Source organism: Meles meles, chromosome 8 (genome assembly GCF_922984935.1).
Source record: "Meles meles chromosome 8, mMelMel3.1 paternal haplotype, whole genome shotgun sequence".
NCBI lineage: Eukaryota > Metazoa > Chordata > Mammalia > Carnivora > Mustelidae > Meles > Meles meles.
The window spans coordinates 111,832,986-111,850,610 of NC_060073.1; the positions used below are offsets into that span (position 1 = coordinate 111,832,986).

The following is a 17,625-nucleotide window of genomic DNA, read 5'->3' on the forward strand; positions in this document are numbered from 1 at the left end:
CTGATGTGGGGCTCGATTCCATGACCTTGAGATCACGATCTGAGCCAAAACCAAGAATTAGTTGCTCAACTGACTGACACCCAGATGCCCCAATACTTTCCTCTTTAAAAATCACATGGCATAAAACGAGTTTGTTTTATGTGTCCTAATCTATATTATGTCCTATGCTTTCTCTCACTATAGAACACACTTAGTTCATAACTAAGAAAAACTGAACAGGAAAATCAGTTTATTTCATGATCTGCACAAACCTTTTAATGTAATTTGAGAAAAATATGAGTGCTAATGATGATATTTCAAAGGTAACAGAAATTCAGAAATGTGATGGGTTACTACAGTTCCAATGGCACTCGCGTAGCCCCTGTCTCACTAGAATATAGTCCCTGACATCCTGAATTAACGTGAGGCTGTATTTCAGTGGGGTTGTGGGAGGGAGGATTATGAATAAATGCCGTGGTCCCTTTACAAAGGGTGGCACGATGGCCTGTTCTGGACATCCAGTTCCAAATGAGCTGGAAACACCCTGGAAACAATCTGTCAAATCCGGAAGCCAGCTCAAAGGACAGCACGGCCGGAGTCCCGTGGCACACGCCTCAGTAAGCTCTACGGCATTCGTACGACCCCCATGCCATGCTCCCGTCTTCCTTGGTCCATGAAGAAGGGTCCTGAAGGCCGGATGTGTCTGCCCCCTCCTCCAGGGAGAGGGGCACCACCTTGTGTGGTAGGTCGTTGGACATGGTCATGAGAGGGGTGAAGGGATATGGGGGTGGCGTGGGGTACCCCGGCACGTGGTACAGATCTTCTAGCGTGTGCAGTGAGTAGGGCTGAGCTCCGGCCAGGGGGGCCCCCCAGCTGGAGCTCCTGTGCGGGGTGGCGCTCCCCGACTCCAGCTGGGAGAGACAACTCGCGCTGGGCGACAGGGTCTGCAGGGTGTCAGTGGGCACGGGGTCGGGCTGGCTGAGACCATCGGGCACTGTTTGCTCCCACGAGTCCCTCTGAGGAGAATGGAAAGGTGCCTGCGGTTAGTCACCAGGGGACACTCGGATGCAGACAGATTTCCTCACCAACACCGGCTGCCGGCAGACGCAGCTTCCCCGGCGGACCCGGTGTCCCCTCTCTGCTGTTCCAGCCTCCTTACCAGGCAGCTCTGCCCTCTGGGGTTTGACACCAGCAGTGTCTGACTGTTAGTGCTGGACTCCCTAGATCTCTCACGGCCCGTTCCCCAGAAAACAACATTAAATGAGCAAAATGAGAGAACAACAGAATGAACGTTTACACAGCATTTTACCATTTCCAACATTCCATGTCTTGCATTCCTTTTGAGCCTCACAATACATGGGGTCCTAATGCCCTTTCCACCCTGCGGACGGCAGCTCCGGCTCCTCCACGAGGGAGGGGGTCTCTGAACCATGTGGTGGGCTTTTGCCCTCCGTGAGCCAAAAGGTAGGAGCTTCCGTAGGCTTGGAGCTAGGAAGGTTTGGGTTCAGTCCCTGACTGTGCCCGTTACTCCGTTCCTGACTTTGAGTACCTCACTTTGTTCATCTGTAAAATGGGGCTTTAGAAAGTCTATCCGGAGTTGTTGCAAGTGTTCAGTGAAGCACACAGAAGTTCCTGGCTGGAGCAGGTACTCGATGATCGTGTAAATTACCCCCCCCCCCCCTTTTAGTCCCATTTTTAGAGATTGAATCCTGTAGATGAAGACTTTGCAGTTTTCTCTAAGATGGGTGTTAGTATTCTTCAGATCTCTATGAACTCACCACTTTGTTAGGATTGAGGGAGAACAAGATTCTATAGGGTAGAAAGATCGTGGGAGGGGCGGCCTGGGGACTGGGAGGGAAAACGGCCTGATGTGCTGCCCTGACGGGTTACAGCCTGGTCTGTGGGAGATGGGACCTCAGTGCTCTTTCCTTGCGTGCGGGAGGAAGATGGGCGAACATCTGGCAAGATTAGCAGAGTACTAACAAAATGGGTAGAGATCCTACCCTATAGTCGTCCCCTCCCGAGCCCCAGGATAGACCCGCTCGCCATCACGGCCAGCGTGGATCTCTGAGGGAGGCCCCTCCGAGCGTGTTCTGGCCCAGCAGCCTCAGGGGTGCGCAGGGCGAGCCAGAGCTTGCTTCCACCTGGTTCCCAGGCGCAAGGACTGGCCAGATGCGCGCGATCCCGGGCCGCGCCTTGCTCCCTAACCGTGAACCACAGGCATACTCACAAGCACGAAGTGTGTGCTGGGGTCCCCAGTGAAGGGTGGCGGCAGGAGCGGCGGCAGGGGCGAGGCGCCGAAAAGAGAGCCCGTGCTGGGGGTCAGGCCCGGGGGCCGGTGGTCTCCATAGGGCTCTGGGAAGTAGGAATCCAGGAGGCCCGGGTGGCTCTGCCCCGCGGGGGCCTCGCAGGCAAAGGGCTTGCCCGCTGGGCCTGAGCTGCAGACCTCGTTCGCCAGCTGTCTGGTGTTGTGGAAGTCCGAGTCAGAGAGGAACGATCTTCTGACCCCGTAGTAACCCGACGTTACCGGTGAACCTGTTGCCAAACGGAAAACAAATGGGCAAAAATGTCCCCACGGGAAGTCTGGGCCTATCTGTGGCCGCTGAGACTCTCCACGAGGGAAATGGTCTTTGTAACGCGGGCTGGATCCCAGGGCAAGCCCTGAAACAGAGCGAGGTCTTGAAAAGCATTAAGTATTGCTGCATTGCCTCTTCTAACCTGTTCAGCCCAAACAAATAACCAAGGTGTTTCGGCTTCACTCTGCCTTCGGAGAGCGTTCATTGGGCGTGGTGCGGAAACTCTTCTCACTCACTCACTCAACACACTGTGCGTTCCCTGTGTTCCAGTTACTGCTCTAGGAAAAGTCTGGCCCTAAAGGGAAAAGAAAATGTCTTTTTCTCAGCGTCCGAGCTCTGTGCCGGCATCACAGGACTGTTAACAACAGGCTGCTTCTGGGCGTCTAACCTGGTGGTGCTGTAACCCCATGCCACATCAGAGTAGCTCCTACTCCTTGGTGTACTGACCTTCTGACATGTGTCTGGTACCCAGCAGGCAGCATAATGGCTCACCTGCTTTGGGATGGTGGAGCGTCTGTGCCACCGAATCAGAGGACTTCAAAAAATGTGTTTTCTGGCTTCGAAGAGTCTCGTGTTATTTGCTGCCCTCTTGTGTCCATGCCGAGTCCCTGACTCAGTTCACCTGGGCCCTTGGAGAGTTGGGGAAGAGAATACCTCGCACGAAAAGGTTCCCTTGGGGAAAAGAGGGGAAGAAGCGGAAGCTAAGAAGAATCTCGTGTATGGCAAGGCCAGGGCAACTGTCCCATAAAGGAAGAGAGGTGTTGGCCGCAGCCCTCCAGGCCCAGCAGCTCGGCTGTAGCAGGAAACACATGACCATTTAGAACACGTTCAGGGACGTAGACCCTAGCTCGGTCAAGTGGATGGTTTGATTGTTCCAGCTGCTGGTGGATGTGGTCTGATTCGCTAAGATCTACACCCCTAGGTCACAGGAAGGCTGAGCTGGGAGAGGATGCAGGTGCCTTTCTGACCTTCCCCCAAACAGAGCGGGCCACTTGCGGACTCTGTCCCCGCCCACTCTGCTCTCTCATCCACAGCGAGAGGAGACCCCTCTCCCCGGTTGCTGGGACACCGTCACACATCACTCTACCCGCACGGCTCTTTGGCCCGTGCCACGCGGTGTGGTACTGGATGTTATGCTCACTACTCCTGCACCGGAGTTACAACCCTCTTTCTAAACCACCTGCCACCTCCATGGGCAGAGCTTGTGTCTCATATATTTGCTGTAAGTCCAGGAGGATAATACTGGGTTCAATAATTATATGTAAATCTATTCATTCATTCAGAGGAAATCAAAACTCCGTGTAGAAACTTACATCAAATTCTACTCACTCTACTCTCCTCTTAAATTCCCTAACCCCAAACTTCTAATTTGCTCGTGAATTGGAAAGCTGCGGTTAGGGATTTCATCATAAGCATACTTCCACAGAAGAAAAAAACATGTGCACGTGGAAAATTAATAGAAAAAATGTTTCATGCCATGAATTTATATCTATGGGACTCATTAAGGCTGAGAAGAGAATGAAGAAGATGTAAACGAGGCTTCCAGGATCTCACGTGTTCACTTCCAGTTTCCAAATAAAAACAATCACCAAGAAAAAAACAAAAACAAAACCCGTGCTCTCTTTAGCATATATTTTTTTCTCCTTAAAAAGGGGAAGGATAATTTGAGAAAAGCTGCAAAAATGTCCTTCTATAGCAGGGAGCAGATTCCAGGGATGGTAACCATGATGGGGAAACACAGCACGAGGCACTCAGATAAGCGGCATCTCCTCTGGTTCTCATTCCTCTTCTTACCCAGCTCCGAAGCTTACTGAGATTGCTGGGAAAACCTGTGCCACTTCTGAGTTTAGGCTCTGAAAGGAGTGTGTGTGTGTGTGTGTGTGTGTGTGTGTGTGTGTGTGTGTGTTCACGCATGTTCATGGGAGTCCCCAACCCTATTAGTAAGAACGAGAATGCCCCTTTCCCATCCCTGCGGGAGGACGTAACCAGACATATGCGCTGAAATGAAGACCAGATGCTTATCTAAGCGCCTGGCCTCTAGAGAGCACCCAATAAATGGTAGTTCCTCCATCTGCCCACTGGCCTCTCTCCTTCTGTTTTAAAGCAGGTGCACAATCTATCAGATCATGGTGCTGGAATTTTATACATTTTAAAACTGTATCAAGGACCTAATGGTTACTGTTTCTGCTCAGTAAGCTTCTGCTGGGCAAGGGATGGAAAGGCTGCCTTCAAGACAGAATGAACTCTGAATTAGGTCTGTCTTCACTGATTTTACATTTTAAAAATGCCTAGTTTGAAAAAGTAAAATTTCCAAAGTGCCGTAAGGCAGTTATAAGAGAACAGAAGCCCCAGAGCCTGACCTGAATGCAAAGGGGAATTAATCACCTGCTCCTTGAGCTCAAGTACTCACCGGGCATCTGAGCGAACGGAGACTGGGGGTTGCCGACACCGCTCTGGAAGGCAAAAGGCAAAGAGAACGCAAGTGTTTTCTTTAGTTGAAAGTTTGAATAATAATAATAAAAAAGATCAGGGATACATTTTATGAGCTTTATTTTCTGATACTAAGAAAGATTATTTGGGGGTTAACTTGGGAGGGCAAGTGAGATTCAGAATTCAAATGTCAGGAGGTGCCGGGGGGGCTCAGTTGAGGGACCAGCTCTTGAATTCTGTTCAGGTCCTGATCTCAGGCACTCGGTGGAGGGCGGCGGGGGGGGCGGGGGTGGTCTGCTCGAGATTCTCCCTCCGTCTGCATCTCCTGCTAGCGTGCTCGCTCGCTCTCTCAAATAAATAAATCTTTTTAAAAAATTCAAGTATTAGGGAACCGAGTTTTACAAGAGATGAGAGAAACCAAAGTTAGATTCTGGTAAACATGCCAAAAAGCACAGGCTAGGTGAAATGGACTAGTCTGTCTTCTGTTTTTTATTGTTCGCGGCAATATCAAATGTAGATCAAGTGATTTAAACACAGGACCTTTGAAAATATAACTACATTAAGAGGAGGTCATACTGAATTGGTGGGGACCCTAAATCCAACATGACTGGTGTCCTTCTAAGCAGAGGAGAAAGACACACAGAGACACAGACACAGAGGGGAGAAGGCTACGTGGAGACAGCGGCAGAGGTCTGAGGGATCTGACCTCCAGCTACAAACCAGCAACCACAGGCAGCTGGAGGAGGGGGGAGGTGTGCCCTCCTGGAGCCTTCGGAGAGAGCTGGCCCTGCTGACACCTTGACTTTGGACTTCTAGTCTCCGGATGGTGCGACAATACCTTTCCATCACTTTAAGAGCCTCGCCCTCCATTTGTGTTACTTGTTACTGCAGCCCTAGGAAACCTACAGCTACTGACGATGAAGCAGTCATGGCAGTGTTGTGTGGGAAATGTTGGGGTTGGGGAAAGACGGAGTGAGGGGGGCACCTAAGCTGGGATCAGTGGGGTGGGGAACACATCCTGGGGCGGGGAAGGGGGGGATGATGCCGAAGCTGACCTCTGGAGGAAGGGTATCCAGGTGTGCTGAGTCCTAAAATACACAGTTGCAAATTCTAGCTCCACGATGCCCAGGAACAAAGTGATACAGGGAAAAAGGCTGTTGCAGAAATTCAGAGTCCTCAACATCTGGTTCTTTGGATCTGAGCTCCCGACCCTCCCAGAGATATAGATTCTCAAAAGTTGGAAGAGATTTTATAGAGAGCTTCGTGCAACCTCCCACCAGGGCCAAAATCCAAAGCCCACGTTATTAACACTGGGTGCAGCTAGCTTCCAGGGCTGCTGAGCCCAGCGCCCACTCTGAAAGCCCACTTCTTCTCTGGGCACTTCTGACTGCCACAAAGCAGGCAGAAAAGAATCACCTTCTTCTTTCTCATCTTTTCTGGTCCATACACAATTGGGTTCATCCCTTCTTCCATACATGGCTCTTCAAATATTTGAAGAGAACCCATTATTTCCCCAACTGTCTTCATCAGTTTGGGCTGCTTTGCCGGATACTATAGACTGGGTGGCTTGAACAGGAAACATTTCTCCCAGTGCGGGAGGCTGAAAGGGCGCCCGTGTGGTCGGGGTCTGGGTGGGGGCCCTCTTCCTGCTTTACACATGGCTGGCTTCTCACTCTGTCTTCATGTGGGAGAAAGAGAGATCATCTCTCTCCTGTGTCTTCTCCTAGGAGGGCACTAATCCCATGCACCAGGGCTCCACCCTCACAACCTAATTCCCTCCTAAAGGCCCCATTTCCAAACACCATCACATTGGGCCTTAGGGCTTTACACATGAATGCTTTTTTTTTTTTTTAAAGAAAGGTTGTTTTTGTTTTTTTTTTTTTCAAGATTTTATTTATTTACTTGACTGAGCACAAGCAGGTTGACCAGCAGGCAGAGGCAGAAGGAGAAGCAGGCTTCCCACTGAGCAGGGGGCCCCATGTGATACTCGATCCCAGGACCCCGGGATCAGGACCTGAGCTGAAGGTCGATCAACTGAACCACTCAGGGGTCCCTAACATAGGAATTCCGAGGGGGCACAGGCATTCAGTTCATAGCACTAAACTGGCATTCAGTCTTCACACGGACGACATCCTTAGAACGGTAACCCTCACCGTGCATCTCCTAACCTACACGAGAATGTGTTCTCTTGTGTTTTAGCTCGTTTCTTTGTATTACATCTTCCCAACTGAGATGTCATAATTGTCACCATCTTACGAAGTAAATCTGTGTTAGCTTTACTTATGTTCATCATTTTCTTCGCTTACTCTTCTTCGAGACTTTTTTTTTAAAGATTCATTTTCCATCTTCTTAAAGTAATCCTTCAGAAAATTCCTTTCCTGTAGGTGATGTTGGTGGTAAAATGTTTCAGTTTCCATTTGTCTGAAAATATCGTGTCTTTTTCTCTTATACTTGAAAGATAATACTGCTAGGTCCACAACTGTAACTTTATGGCTATTCCTCTTTCCCCATTTCTTTTTTTTTTAAAATATTTTTAATTAAGATTTTATTTATTTATTTGACAGACAGAGATCACAGGTAGGCAGAGAGGCAGGCAGAGAGAGAGGGGGGGAAGGAGGCTCCCCGCTGAGCAGAGAGCCCGATGCGGGGCTGGATCCCAGGACCCTGAGATCATGACCTGAGCCGAAGGCAGAGTCTTAACCCACTGAGCCACCCAGGGGCTCCCTCTTTCCCCATTTCAAAGGTACCCCCTCATTGTCTTTCAGCTTCCAAGATTGCTGTTGACCTTGCAGTTACACTTTGGACAATTTTCTTTCCTTTCTGACTGCTTTTTTAAAAAAAAATTGTTATGGAGGTGTAGTTGATGCACGATATTATTACTGGTTAGATGTACAACCTGGTGATCTGTAAATTCTGTACATCCCTTAGTGCTCAACCGTGGTGAGTGCAGTCACCATCTGTCATCATACAACGTAACTATGAGATTGTTGACCGTGTTTCCTGTACTGTGCTTTCCATCCCTGTGACATTTATTTTGTAGCTGGAGGTTTGTACCTCTTAATCTCCTTTACCCATTTTACCCGTTCCCCATGGCAACCACCCGTTTGTTCTCGGTATTTAAGAGTCTGTTTGTTACTCACTTAGCTTTATACCCTCTAGCTCCGTCCATGTTGCTGGAAATGGCAAGATTTTATTCTCTTATGACTGAGGAATAGTCCATTGTATATATATACACCACATCTTCTTTATCCATTCACCTACTGAAGGACACCTGGGCTGCTTCCATAAGTTGACTACTGTAAATAATCCTGTCATAAACTGAGTATTGTAGCATGTATGTCTTTGAACTAGTGTTTTTGTATTCTTTGGATAAAGATCCAGTCATGGAATTACTGGGTAGCTCTATTTCTAACTTTTTGAGGAAGCTCCATATTGTCTTCCACAGGGGCTGCGCCAGCTTGCATCCCCACCAATGGTGCCCGACGGTTCCTTTCTCTCCACATCCTCGCCAAAACTTGTTTTGTGTTTTTGGTTGTAGCCATTCTGACAGGTGTGAGCCGGTATCTCATTGTGGTTTTGATTTACATTTCTCTGATGATAAGTGATGTTGAGAATCTTTTCATGTGTCTAATGGCCATCTGTAGTATTTTCTTTGGAAAAAAGATTCTATTCAGGTCTTCTGCCCATTTTTAAAAATCTCTACTTTTTCATATACTCCCTTTTGTCTTCAGTTTTCTTCAAATTAACCTCATTTTACCTCTGCAAATTTTCAACTGTCCTCTCTTTAGATATAGCCTTGTCTGTATCATCACGATTCTCTCCTTCCGGGACTCTGTTTAGATGTATGTTAAACTTTTTACCTTTATCCTCTATATCCCAAACTTCCCAATATTTTTCTCTATATCCATGAGTCTCTGTTCTGTATTTTGGTGTAAATGACTACAGACTTCTTCAGATCTACATCCAGTTATCTAATTATTTCTTCAATATAGTTAGTTGGTTGTTTACTCATACACTGCATTTTAAAAATGATCAATGAATACATATTTTTTTCATTTCTATAAATTCCATTTGATTTTTAAAAAACCTGATTGGCAATTTTTGATAGTCTCTAGTTGACTGTTTGCTATTTATTAAGTTACTGTATATTTTGTATTTGGTAATTCTACTATCTAAAAGTTCTAGGAATTTTAATTTGTTTATTGTTTATGCTGACTCTCACTCATAGTGGTTTGGTTCCTTATGCATTTGGTGGTCTTTGGTTGAAGATTACATCTGATGAACCTTAATCTGTAAAAATCTGGGGTCTTAATTTGAGACTGCTTCCCCTAGAAGATTTATGTTTATATTTCGAGGGAGCCAGTTCTTTTCCAGTTTCCCCAGGTTGATCCTGGAGTCCCAAGTTCAGCTCCCCAACCTTGGTTACTGTTCAAGGACCAGTTCGTGCATAAAGCTGATTTGGACACTTGTTCTCAGGGGAATTTGCCTTTTTGGTGTGATCACCTTCTCATCACCCAATGGCTTAATTTCTGATCAAACTTTTCTCCAGACTCCCATGCCAACAATTCTCCCCCAGTGTCCCCCCTGCTTCAGAGATTTCCCTTATTTCCTGCCAGGTCAACAACTGATTAAAATGTGTTTTATGCAGTACCCAGTTTTGTTGTGGGTGAGATCTCCCCACCCCCAGACCATCTAGTCTGACCAAAACAATTGAATAGCTAAATATTGCAACTAGATGTAGATATCTTTCTAGCAAAAAATATTTTATTTTCTCATAATTTTTGAATTCTCTAATAGGGATTTAAATTATAACAGAAATAATTCATAAACCCATACTTGTTATTTCATAAGCAAACTGTTAACCACATGCCCACATGTGTTATACATATTATCTCATTTAATAATCACCACAATCCCCAAAGATAGGTAATATTATTCTCATCTTAATGATGAAGGACTAGAGAACAGAGAAATACCCCCACGTTATTTAGTAGGTGGACCTGATAGGGATAGTGGTGGGTGAGATCCAAAAGCATCTTTGGAATTTCAGAACTCATTTCTTAACTAAAGCACCATGCTGCCTCCCAAGCATTTTAATGTCTCAAAAACAAATATAGGAGCATATCATATATAGTTAAAATTTTTTTTGGTATACAGGAGACTTAGGGACATCCAGAGAGAGTATGTAATTATATGAAAGCTCACAAAGAAGAATTGATGAGATTGATACTCTCCTCTCTGACACAGACACACACACACACACATATATATGAATATACTATTTGGGGGGATCAGCTTTATTGAGGTACAACTTACATATAATTAAATTCCCAAATTTTAAACGTACAATTTGATGAATTTTGACAAATTTTGACAGACTCCTATGACCCACTACTATAATTATGACATAAAATATTTTCATCAAATTAGTCAGCTCTAATGCATCCTGCCCTCTCTCCGGTGGCCTGGGAAATATTTAGGGGGGTAAATATAAAAGGCAACGATAATGCACCATGTCAGTTTGCCTCAGAGAACAACACAGAGTTGAGTTCTAAAGGCCCTGGGTAAGGACTGGGAAGGACTTCACTGGACAGATTTCAGGGCTGGTGCTTATTTCCCCATCTCATTCTCAGATTTTATAGGTTGAGAAAGAAGAGCCTAAAATATGAGTCTTTAGCATGTCACTAATTGTCGTTGTACATACAAAGGGAAAACTTACATTCCTTTCTTCCTGTTCAAAATATTATGTTCACACATTTACCTCTTATCCTATGAATCCTTCAGGAATAGTATTGAAGAGCCCATAACTTTTGACCAAGCAAGATGGTATATAATTTTTATTTTGCATACTGCAAACAACAGGATCCTGCAATGCCAGGTAGCCAAATTCAGAGGTTTATATTTGAATGAAATTTGCCAGTCTGCAACTTCCTGTAGCTAACACAGCAGCCTCACAGCTGCCCCAAAGCCCCTCCATGAAAATGAGTTAATTTGAACTAATGGGTCACCGAGGCAGTAAAGTGATAAGATTAGGAGTTTCACCTTGACTACATTTGTCATCATTTTTATGACCCTATAATATTTTGGGTGCCAGCCTATTTAAAGAAATATCTTGAAATGTACTAAGGAAAGGATCCCTGACTGGCGTAAGGTTTTTCACCCTGGTATATGGTGTATTTTTAAATTCTAATGACATAGTTTAAAAAGCGTCTCTTTAATTTTTGCTACTAATGCTAAAATAATAATCACAGACCCCTATGAATAGCTGGGCTCCCTTTTAAAGGAATCTGTAGCACTTTATATATTTAATATCTCATTGTCATTAACACCTATGGTCGAGAGACGGGTCAAGCTGGTGATACTATACTCAACATTCTAAAACCATGTTTGTTTGTTTTAGATTTATATATTTATTTGAGAGAGAGAGAGAGAGAATGAGCAGGAGGGAAAGAAGAAAGAATCTGAAGCAGACTCCACACTGAGTGCAGAGCCTGCCGTGGGTCTGGGTCCCTTGAGTGCAAGATCATGACCTGAGCCAAAAACCAAGAGTTCAGACGCTTCACCAGTGAGTCACATCGGCGCCCCTAAAACCAGGTTTTAAGATCTGGATTTAGACCTACCATCGGTCATGTAATTTTCCTGCAACTTTGAAATGAATGTGATGTCAATGCTGGAGGTAACCCGGCGAGGCCTTGGTTACTCGTGTTGGGTTGGCATACCTTCTTCTTCCAGAAGGAAATGGGCAGGGAGAATCAGACGCCTCTGTTAATGTTAAAGTGTGTGGCAGAAGCAGGGACACTCTGACTGCTGTGAAATCTTATACTATGAATGAACTATGCCAAACCTGTTCTAATTTTATTCATTTTGCAATGTTTGAGGCAGGTTTTGATTTATGGGCCACTTATCTGAGCTGCATAGTAATTTAACCATAAATAAGAAAACAATCCATGAGGAATAGGAACTACAGTTGGAAGCATGTATCTACCATGTGTCAGGTCCTTTCGATGAGGTTATCTTATTATAAACTAGATATTATCTTCTCAGGTGTACGAACAAGGAAACCAAAGCCAAGCCTCAGAGAAGTTAAGTACTATGCTCAATATTGCCCTTCTAGTAAATTCCAGAACCAGATTTAATCCAGAGTCTCTGACTACCAAATTTCTTCTCCTCAGTGATGTAACAAGCAAGTAACGTCACTTCCTGGGCACCTCTGATGGGCGAGGCGTGGGGCTGAGTGTTGCAAGTTGGAGACAAAATGCAACTCCAGAGCTCAGATCAGGATCTACTCTGGGAGATAAGACGTCTGTGGTAGATTAACTATGGCCACCATTGCTTCGCGGCCTCTCCCACCCAGAAGTGAAGTCTGTCTAGGATGGTTTTGTCACTTGTTCTAACAGAATGTAACAGAAGTGATGTGGTGTGTACTTCAGAGTCTAGGTCACAAGAGGACGTGTAACATTCACGTTCTCCTGCTTGAAATACTGCCTTATCATCTCTTAATGAAGTCAGTCTCAACCTCTGGAGGATGAGTGACCGTGGAAGCGAATTCCAGTGCTCTTCCTGATGGCAAGTACCAACTGCCAGACATGTGAAGGAGGCCATCTTGGACTCCCAGCACGGATGAACCTCCAGCTAGGGGCCACTGCATGACTGAGCCACGGGGAAACCATCGGCCGAACATCCAGCCAGCCCACAGAACTGTGAGAAATATAGGTAACAGTTATTATCACCTACTAAGGATAGGGTGGGTTCTCACGCAGCAGCAAGTAACTGGTGCAGACATACCCAGGAGAAAGTCTCTCATGGTGCAGAGCTCACGAATTCCAACGCAGGCTAGATTGTATAGTGGGGGTGGGGTGGACTGAGTTGCTGCCTGGAGGGAGGCAACTGAGCACATCCTACAGGGGGAGATACGGGAGTCCAGGCACCCATGCACTAGAGTGTGGCCCATGCTCTACACACTCTGGAAGTCAGACAAGGGGGAAACTGAGGTACAGAGGACTTAAAATGGAGAGGGCTGGCATTTTATGAATACTCACTCTCTGCCAGATTCCGTGTCAGGCACTTTGCGTGTATCTGTGTGTTTCATCATTTTTATTAAGGATTCATATTTATGTGCTTTCTGTACTCTGCCCTGTGCTAAATGACATGCATCATCATCACACCCTCACTACTAACTAATGAAAGACATTGTAAGTCATCACCTCCAGACTACAAGTTGGGAAAGTAAGTAGATGGTATAAAGAACCTGTCCAAGGTCACAAAGCTAGTAAGTGTCAGAGCCCGATTTAGTGCAGGGAGGGAGTGGGGGTGAGTTCCTGCCTTCCTGGGGGAAGGTGGCTGAACACACTATATTGTGGGAGAGAGCTGAGTCTGGTTTTGGAGGACGAGAGGAAATCAGGAAGCAGACAGGATATGGGCCATTGTATTTGAGGAGAAAAAGCAAAGGCTTGAATGTGTGGCCAGTGTGTCATGGACATGGAAATGGCAGGAAGCAGGCAGACAGAAGGCTGAAGAGAAGTGGTGGAGGGTGTAGGAGCCGGGTTTTAAAGGGTTTTTATGAGCCATGCTGAGGAGCTTGGACTTTGCCCTGTAGCAGGCAATGGTCTTTTAGAAACTCAATAGCCATGTGGACACAGTGGTATTGGCATTCCAGCAAATTTAATCTGGTGCCGAAAATGGTGGGTCAGGAATGGATGACGGATGAGTGTACGGGCTGCTGCAACTGAACAGAGATCCAGCGATGAGGGGGTGCGATGGGCTGTCCTTGGGGCGGAGTGTCAGGAGGTCAGCATGTAACATTTATATCAAATTCAAGGTGGCTTTGTTTTAGAGCCTGCCAAGGGCTGACACTTGCCGTGTGAGTGCCGCTGAAGGCTGCTGGCTACCTGTCCCAGATGCACCGATTCCCGGGGCTCTTTCTGTCTTTTCTTCTTTATCACCAACGTCCCCGCTGATGCTTGCGTGTAAAGAGGTGGCTGGCATGTCTCCCTCAGACTGTACTATTTACCAAAAAATCCCCCCAAAACAAAAAAACCCTACATTCTGAAATGATTTAATAGTATATTGTATAGGTCCAATAAGCATTTGTGAGGAAGGAATATTGACACATCTATGCTTGAAAACATTTGCCTTTTGTCTACAAAGCCCTAGATTGCCCAGGATTTATCTCACAAAGACATCACTCATCTGGTTCTGTGCCCTTGGTTTCCATTATCACCAGCCTCTGGTAAAGTGAGTACTACACAGTTGATAGAAAACAGAGACGTAAAAGGGTTAAAATCATTTGCTCACAGCCTTCAAATGTATAGAGCTAGAACTGAAGACCTAAAGTCTTTAGACTCTCTCTTGGGGGAAGGGAATTTACCACGAGAACGTGAATTTATGCATGTTTGTAATAGTGTGGGTAAATATTGAACATAGATTTTGATGTTCATTGACTTGTTGGTACAACAACATAATTTCTTTTTAATAAAATGTCATAGCAAAATTCTGGAAGATCGTACATGGAACTCAGTGTTCTGACCCTGGGAAAGTAGGACAAGGGGATGAGTGAGCAGGAGAGGTCAGCAGACTTCTATTTTTTACTCTATATCCTTTAGTCTGTTTGGAATTTTACTGTGCATTCTTTGGTAATTAAAACAGCTCCTTAATAAAAGTTAAAAAAATAGAATTTAGGGCATATCTTTTTTTTTTTAAGATTTTATTTATTTATTTGACAGACAGAAATCACAAGTAGGCAGAGAGGCAGGCAGAGAGAGAGGGGGAAGCAGGCTCTCTGCTGAGAGAGAGCCTGATGCGGGGCTTGATCCCAGGAACCTGAGATCATGACCTGAGCTGAAGGCAGAGGCTTTAACCCACTGAGCCATCCAGGCGCCCCAGAATTTAGGGCATATCTTTATGGTAAATCTCAAAATTAAAAAAAGAACAAACTATGATTCCAAGTGTCTTACATTTCTGGTGTATGAACCATTTTATGTCCTTTGGAAAGCTAACACGATTACAGAATTCCAACTTTCTGACAGTTTCTTGACATTTTACTGTTAAAACTCTCCTGCTTGGCATGAAATGACGTCCAAGCTGTCTTTGCGAGAAAGTGATTTCTGTTGCCTAAGTTACAAAGTGAAATGCATTTCTTTTACCCGGGGTGTGCCTTTGGAATGCTATTTGTATTTCTGTAGCTAAGTAAGGACAACAGGAGCCCTGGCTACTTGGGGACAAATGGTCCTGTGTACCGCAGCTGGAAGAGAATATGCAGAAAGTTCAGCCCAGCCACGTGGACTCGCCGTGGCTGTTTCACCACAGAGCATGATGATTTTTGCAAGCTGCGGGAAAGAATTCACCACCAGGAAATATTTTAGATTTCGTGGTATTAAAAAAAAACAAAAACAAAAAACCTACAGAACTACTAGAGCAGCTGAAAAAATAAGTTGCTTGAAAAGGTTCGCCTTTATTATTATTATTTTAAAAATTTTCTGGAATTGTAAAAGAGCAGGTGGTTGGGTGGGGAACGTGGAAAGCCCTGGAAATGTGGTTCAGTTCTATAAACAAGGCAGGATAGTGGGCTAATTAAAGTCAGACAATGGGCTATTTTGAAAGGCATAGATAAAGCATCCATTCAAATGAATGCCAAGGACATAATATGTACCTCTGTATTCAAACATGGGCATTTTGAGTTGACAAGGCATTGCCTGCTCAGAAAACATTTTTTTTTCTTTTTTAATTCTTTCTGGGCTCATAAAGGGGGTAGCTGGCAACCTTAAAAAGAATATGCAAAGCCCTGAAATATAAGAGGGAGCAAAAGGTGTGGGGGAGACACTCCCAGGGTAGACACTGATTCCCTTGAAAACATTGCAAATAAGTAGGGTCCTTCTGCTGGCAATTCAGAAAAAAAAGTAACATGTACCTATTAAAGAAAAATAACAGCTTTCCTAAGAGATTTAGCAATCAAACACAGAGGGACAGTTACTTCTAAAAAAACAAGAAAAACAAAACACTAGCAAAGCAAGAAGACACATACTGGGTCAATCGATGACCATCTGTTGAGTCCAGGCACCAGGAAAATCTTCATAAAGCCAAATCACATGGTAGGGTGGGTTCAGTTTATGAGAGTTGAGGCAAAAAGTAATTTTTATAGTAAATTTTAAGAAATCAGAGAATAGCATGGGTATTTCTTGTAATAGTTGTACAGGCATTTTTGCACTCGTACGTCTTCAGAGCTTGGGACCACTGCCCAAATCTTATCCTTCTTCTAACTGTGGATTCAATTTCACCTACAAGTGCTCTGTTTTTCGATTTGACAAGACAGTCAGGGGTACAATGGCTGGGATTTCTTCCTTGAAAAAGGAAGGTATAGCTGACTCCCTAAATTGAAAGTATGGATAATCATTTTGTAGTCTTCTTCTTTTAGCCTCTTCATTATTGTGGCACCACCATTAGAATACCAAAGAGAAGTAGCACAACCTATATATTGTCCAAGTTTCAGCAGGTTTGGGGGAGGGGTAATACCTTGATTAAAATCGGATTTTATTGGATTAAAATCGGAAGTAAAGACTTCCATCTGTCTTTAGCATTGAACACTAAAAATTGGCTTAGTGTACTGGTGGTCTACCTTGTTTCATCTTTTCCCAACATTTCATGAGAAGTTAAGAGCATAAGGAAATTACTCTTCTTTTCCTTAGTGGCTGTTATATGTACCAGGAATATACATATGAGTCTTTAGTGTGTGAAATTATGAGAGAATGCTGAACACCACGGAGACTAGGAGAACATATAAGAGGTGAATCACCAGAGACAGCAGGTCACCTGAGCTGATAAACTCTGCATTCCCTGGGCTCAGGGTTCTGTCTCTTCCAGCCCTCAAAAGGGAGTCGATATGCTCTCTGCCTTCTCAAGGGTGAAGTGACATCCTGCATCTGTTCCCATGGAGTGAGCCATGGGATACCAGCTTCTCAGGTAGTTAGGTAATATTAAAAAATGAAACCACACTTTATCAAAAGGCACAGCACGAGAGTAAGCTACAGGCAAGAGGAAAAGGTCAGTGAGCAGTAGGTAGGGCCTTGAGATCTCTAGGAGAGCAGCAGAGAAGAGTCTACAAGGTCAGTGTGATGTGGTATGACTCTGGTTCAGGAAGTGTTTTCCTCTTTTGATAGAGAGGCCAGGTGCTATGGTGAGCCCAAGAGATCAGAGGTCCAGGAGTGGTGGGGAATGATGGAGAGGAACGACAGTCTGGAAGCAAGTTCTAGGACAGAGCTAGAGATAGGTTCTAGAAGGACATCAAGAACTTTTTGTGTCTAGTTCTTCTGGGGATGTCTGGGCATCACAGACACGGAGGGTAATGGTTCTAAATGAGACTGGGTGTGGCATCATATAAACAACCTATAAGAACCACTGCAGGGACAGGAGGGTTGAGACGCAGCAAAGGTCATGACCCACCATCATGCCTGGAACCGAAGGGTCACAAGAGCACTGAGTGGAGGGCCTGAGACAAAGTGGTTATTCCAGTGTTAGTCCTTCCTTGACCAGAGATGTAAATTAAGAAGGTAAAACAAAGACAATCCAGCAAACCTGGGTCAAATCTCCGCTCCAGTGCTTTCTACCTGATATTTATTTTCCTCATCTGAAAAATAGCTATGAGTGC

At 45.0% G+C, this 17,625-nt stretch overlaps 1 protein-coding gene across 3 annotated transcripts in view; it reads right to left on the bottom strand.

Moving 5' to 3' along the window:
- Positions 1-17,625, bottom strand: part of C8H11orf53 (chromosome 8 C11orf53 homolog) — a 32,873-nt gene continuing 15,248 nt past the window's right edge. For all 3 annotated transcript variants that reach the window (XM_046014101.1, XM_046014104.1, XM_046014102.1), the window contains 3 exons: positions 4,966-5,008; positions 2,210-2,514; positions 1-995 (listed from right to left, as the gene is read on the bottom strand). In XM_046014101.1, the coding sequence (XP_045870057.1) occupies positions 594-995; positions 2,210-2,514; positions 4,966-5,008 (750 nt within the window). In that variant the 3' untranslated portion in view covers positions 1-593. The remainder of the gene's footprint in view (positions 996-2,209; positions 2,515-4,965; positions 5,009-17,625) is intronic.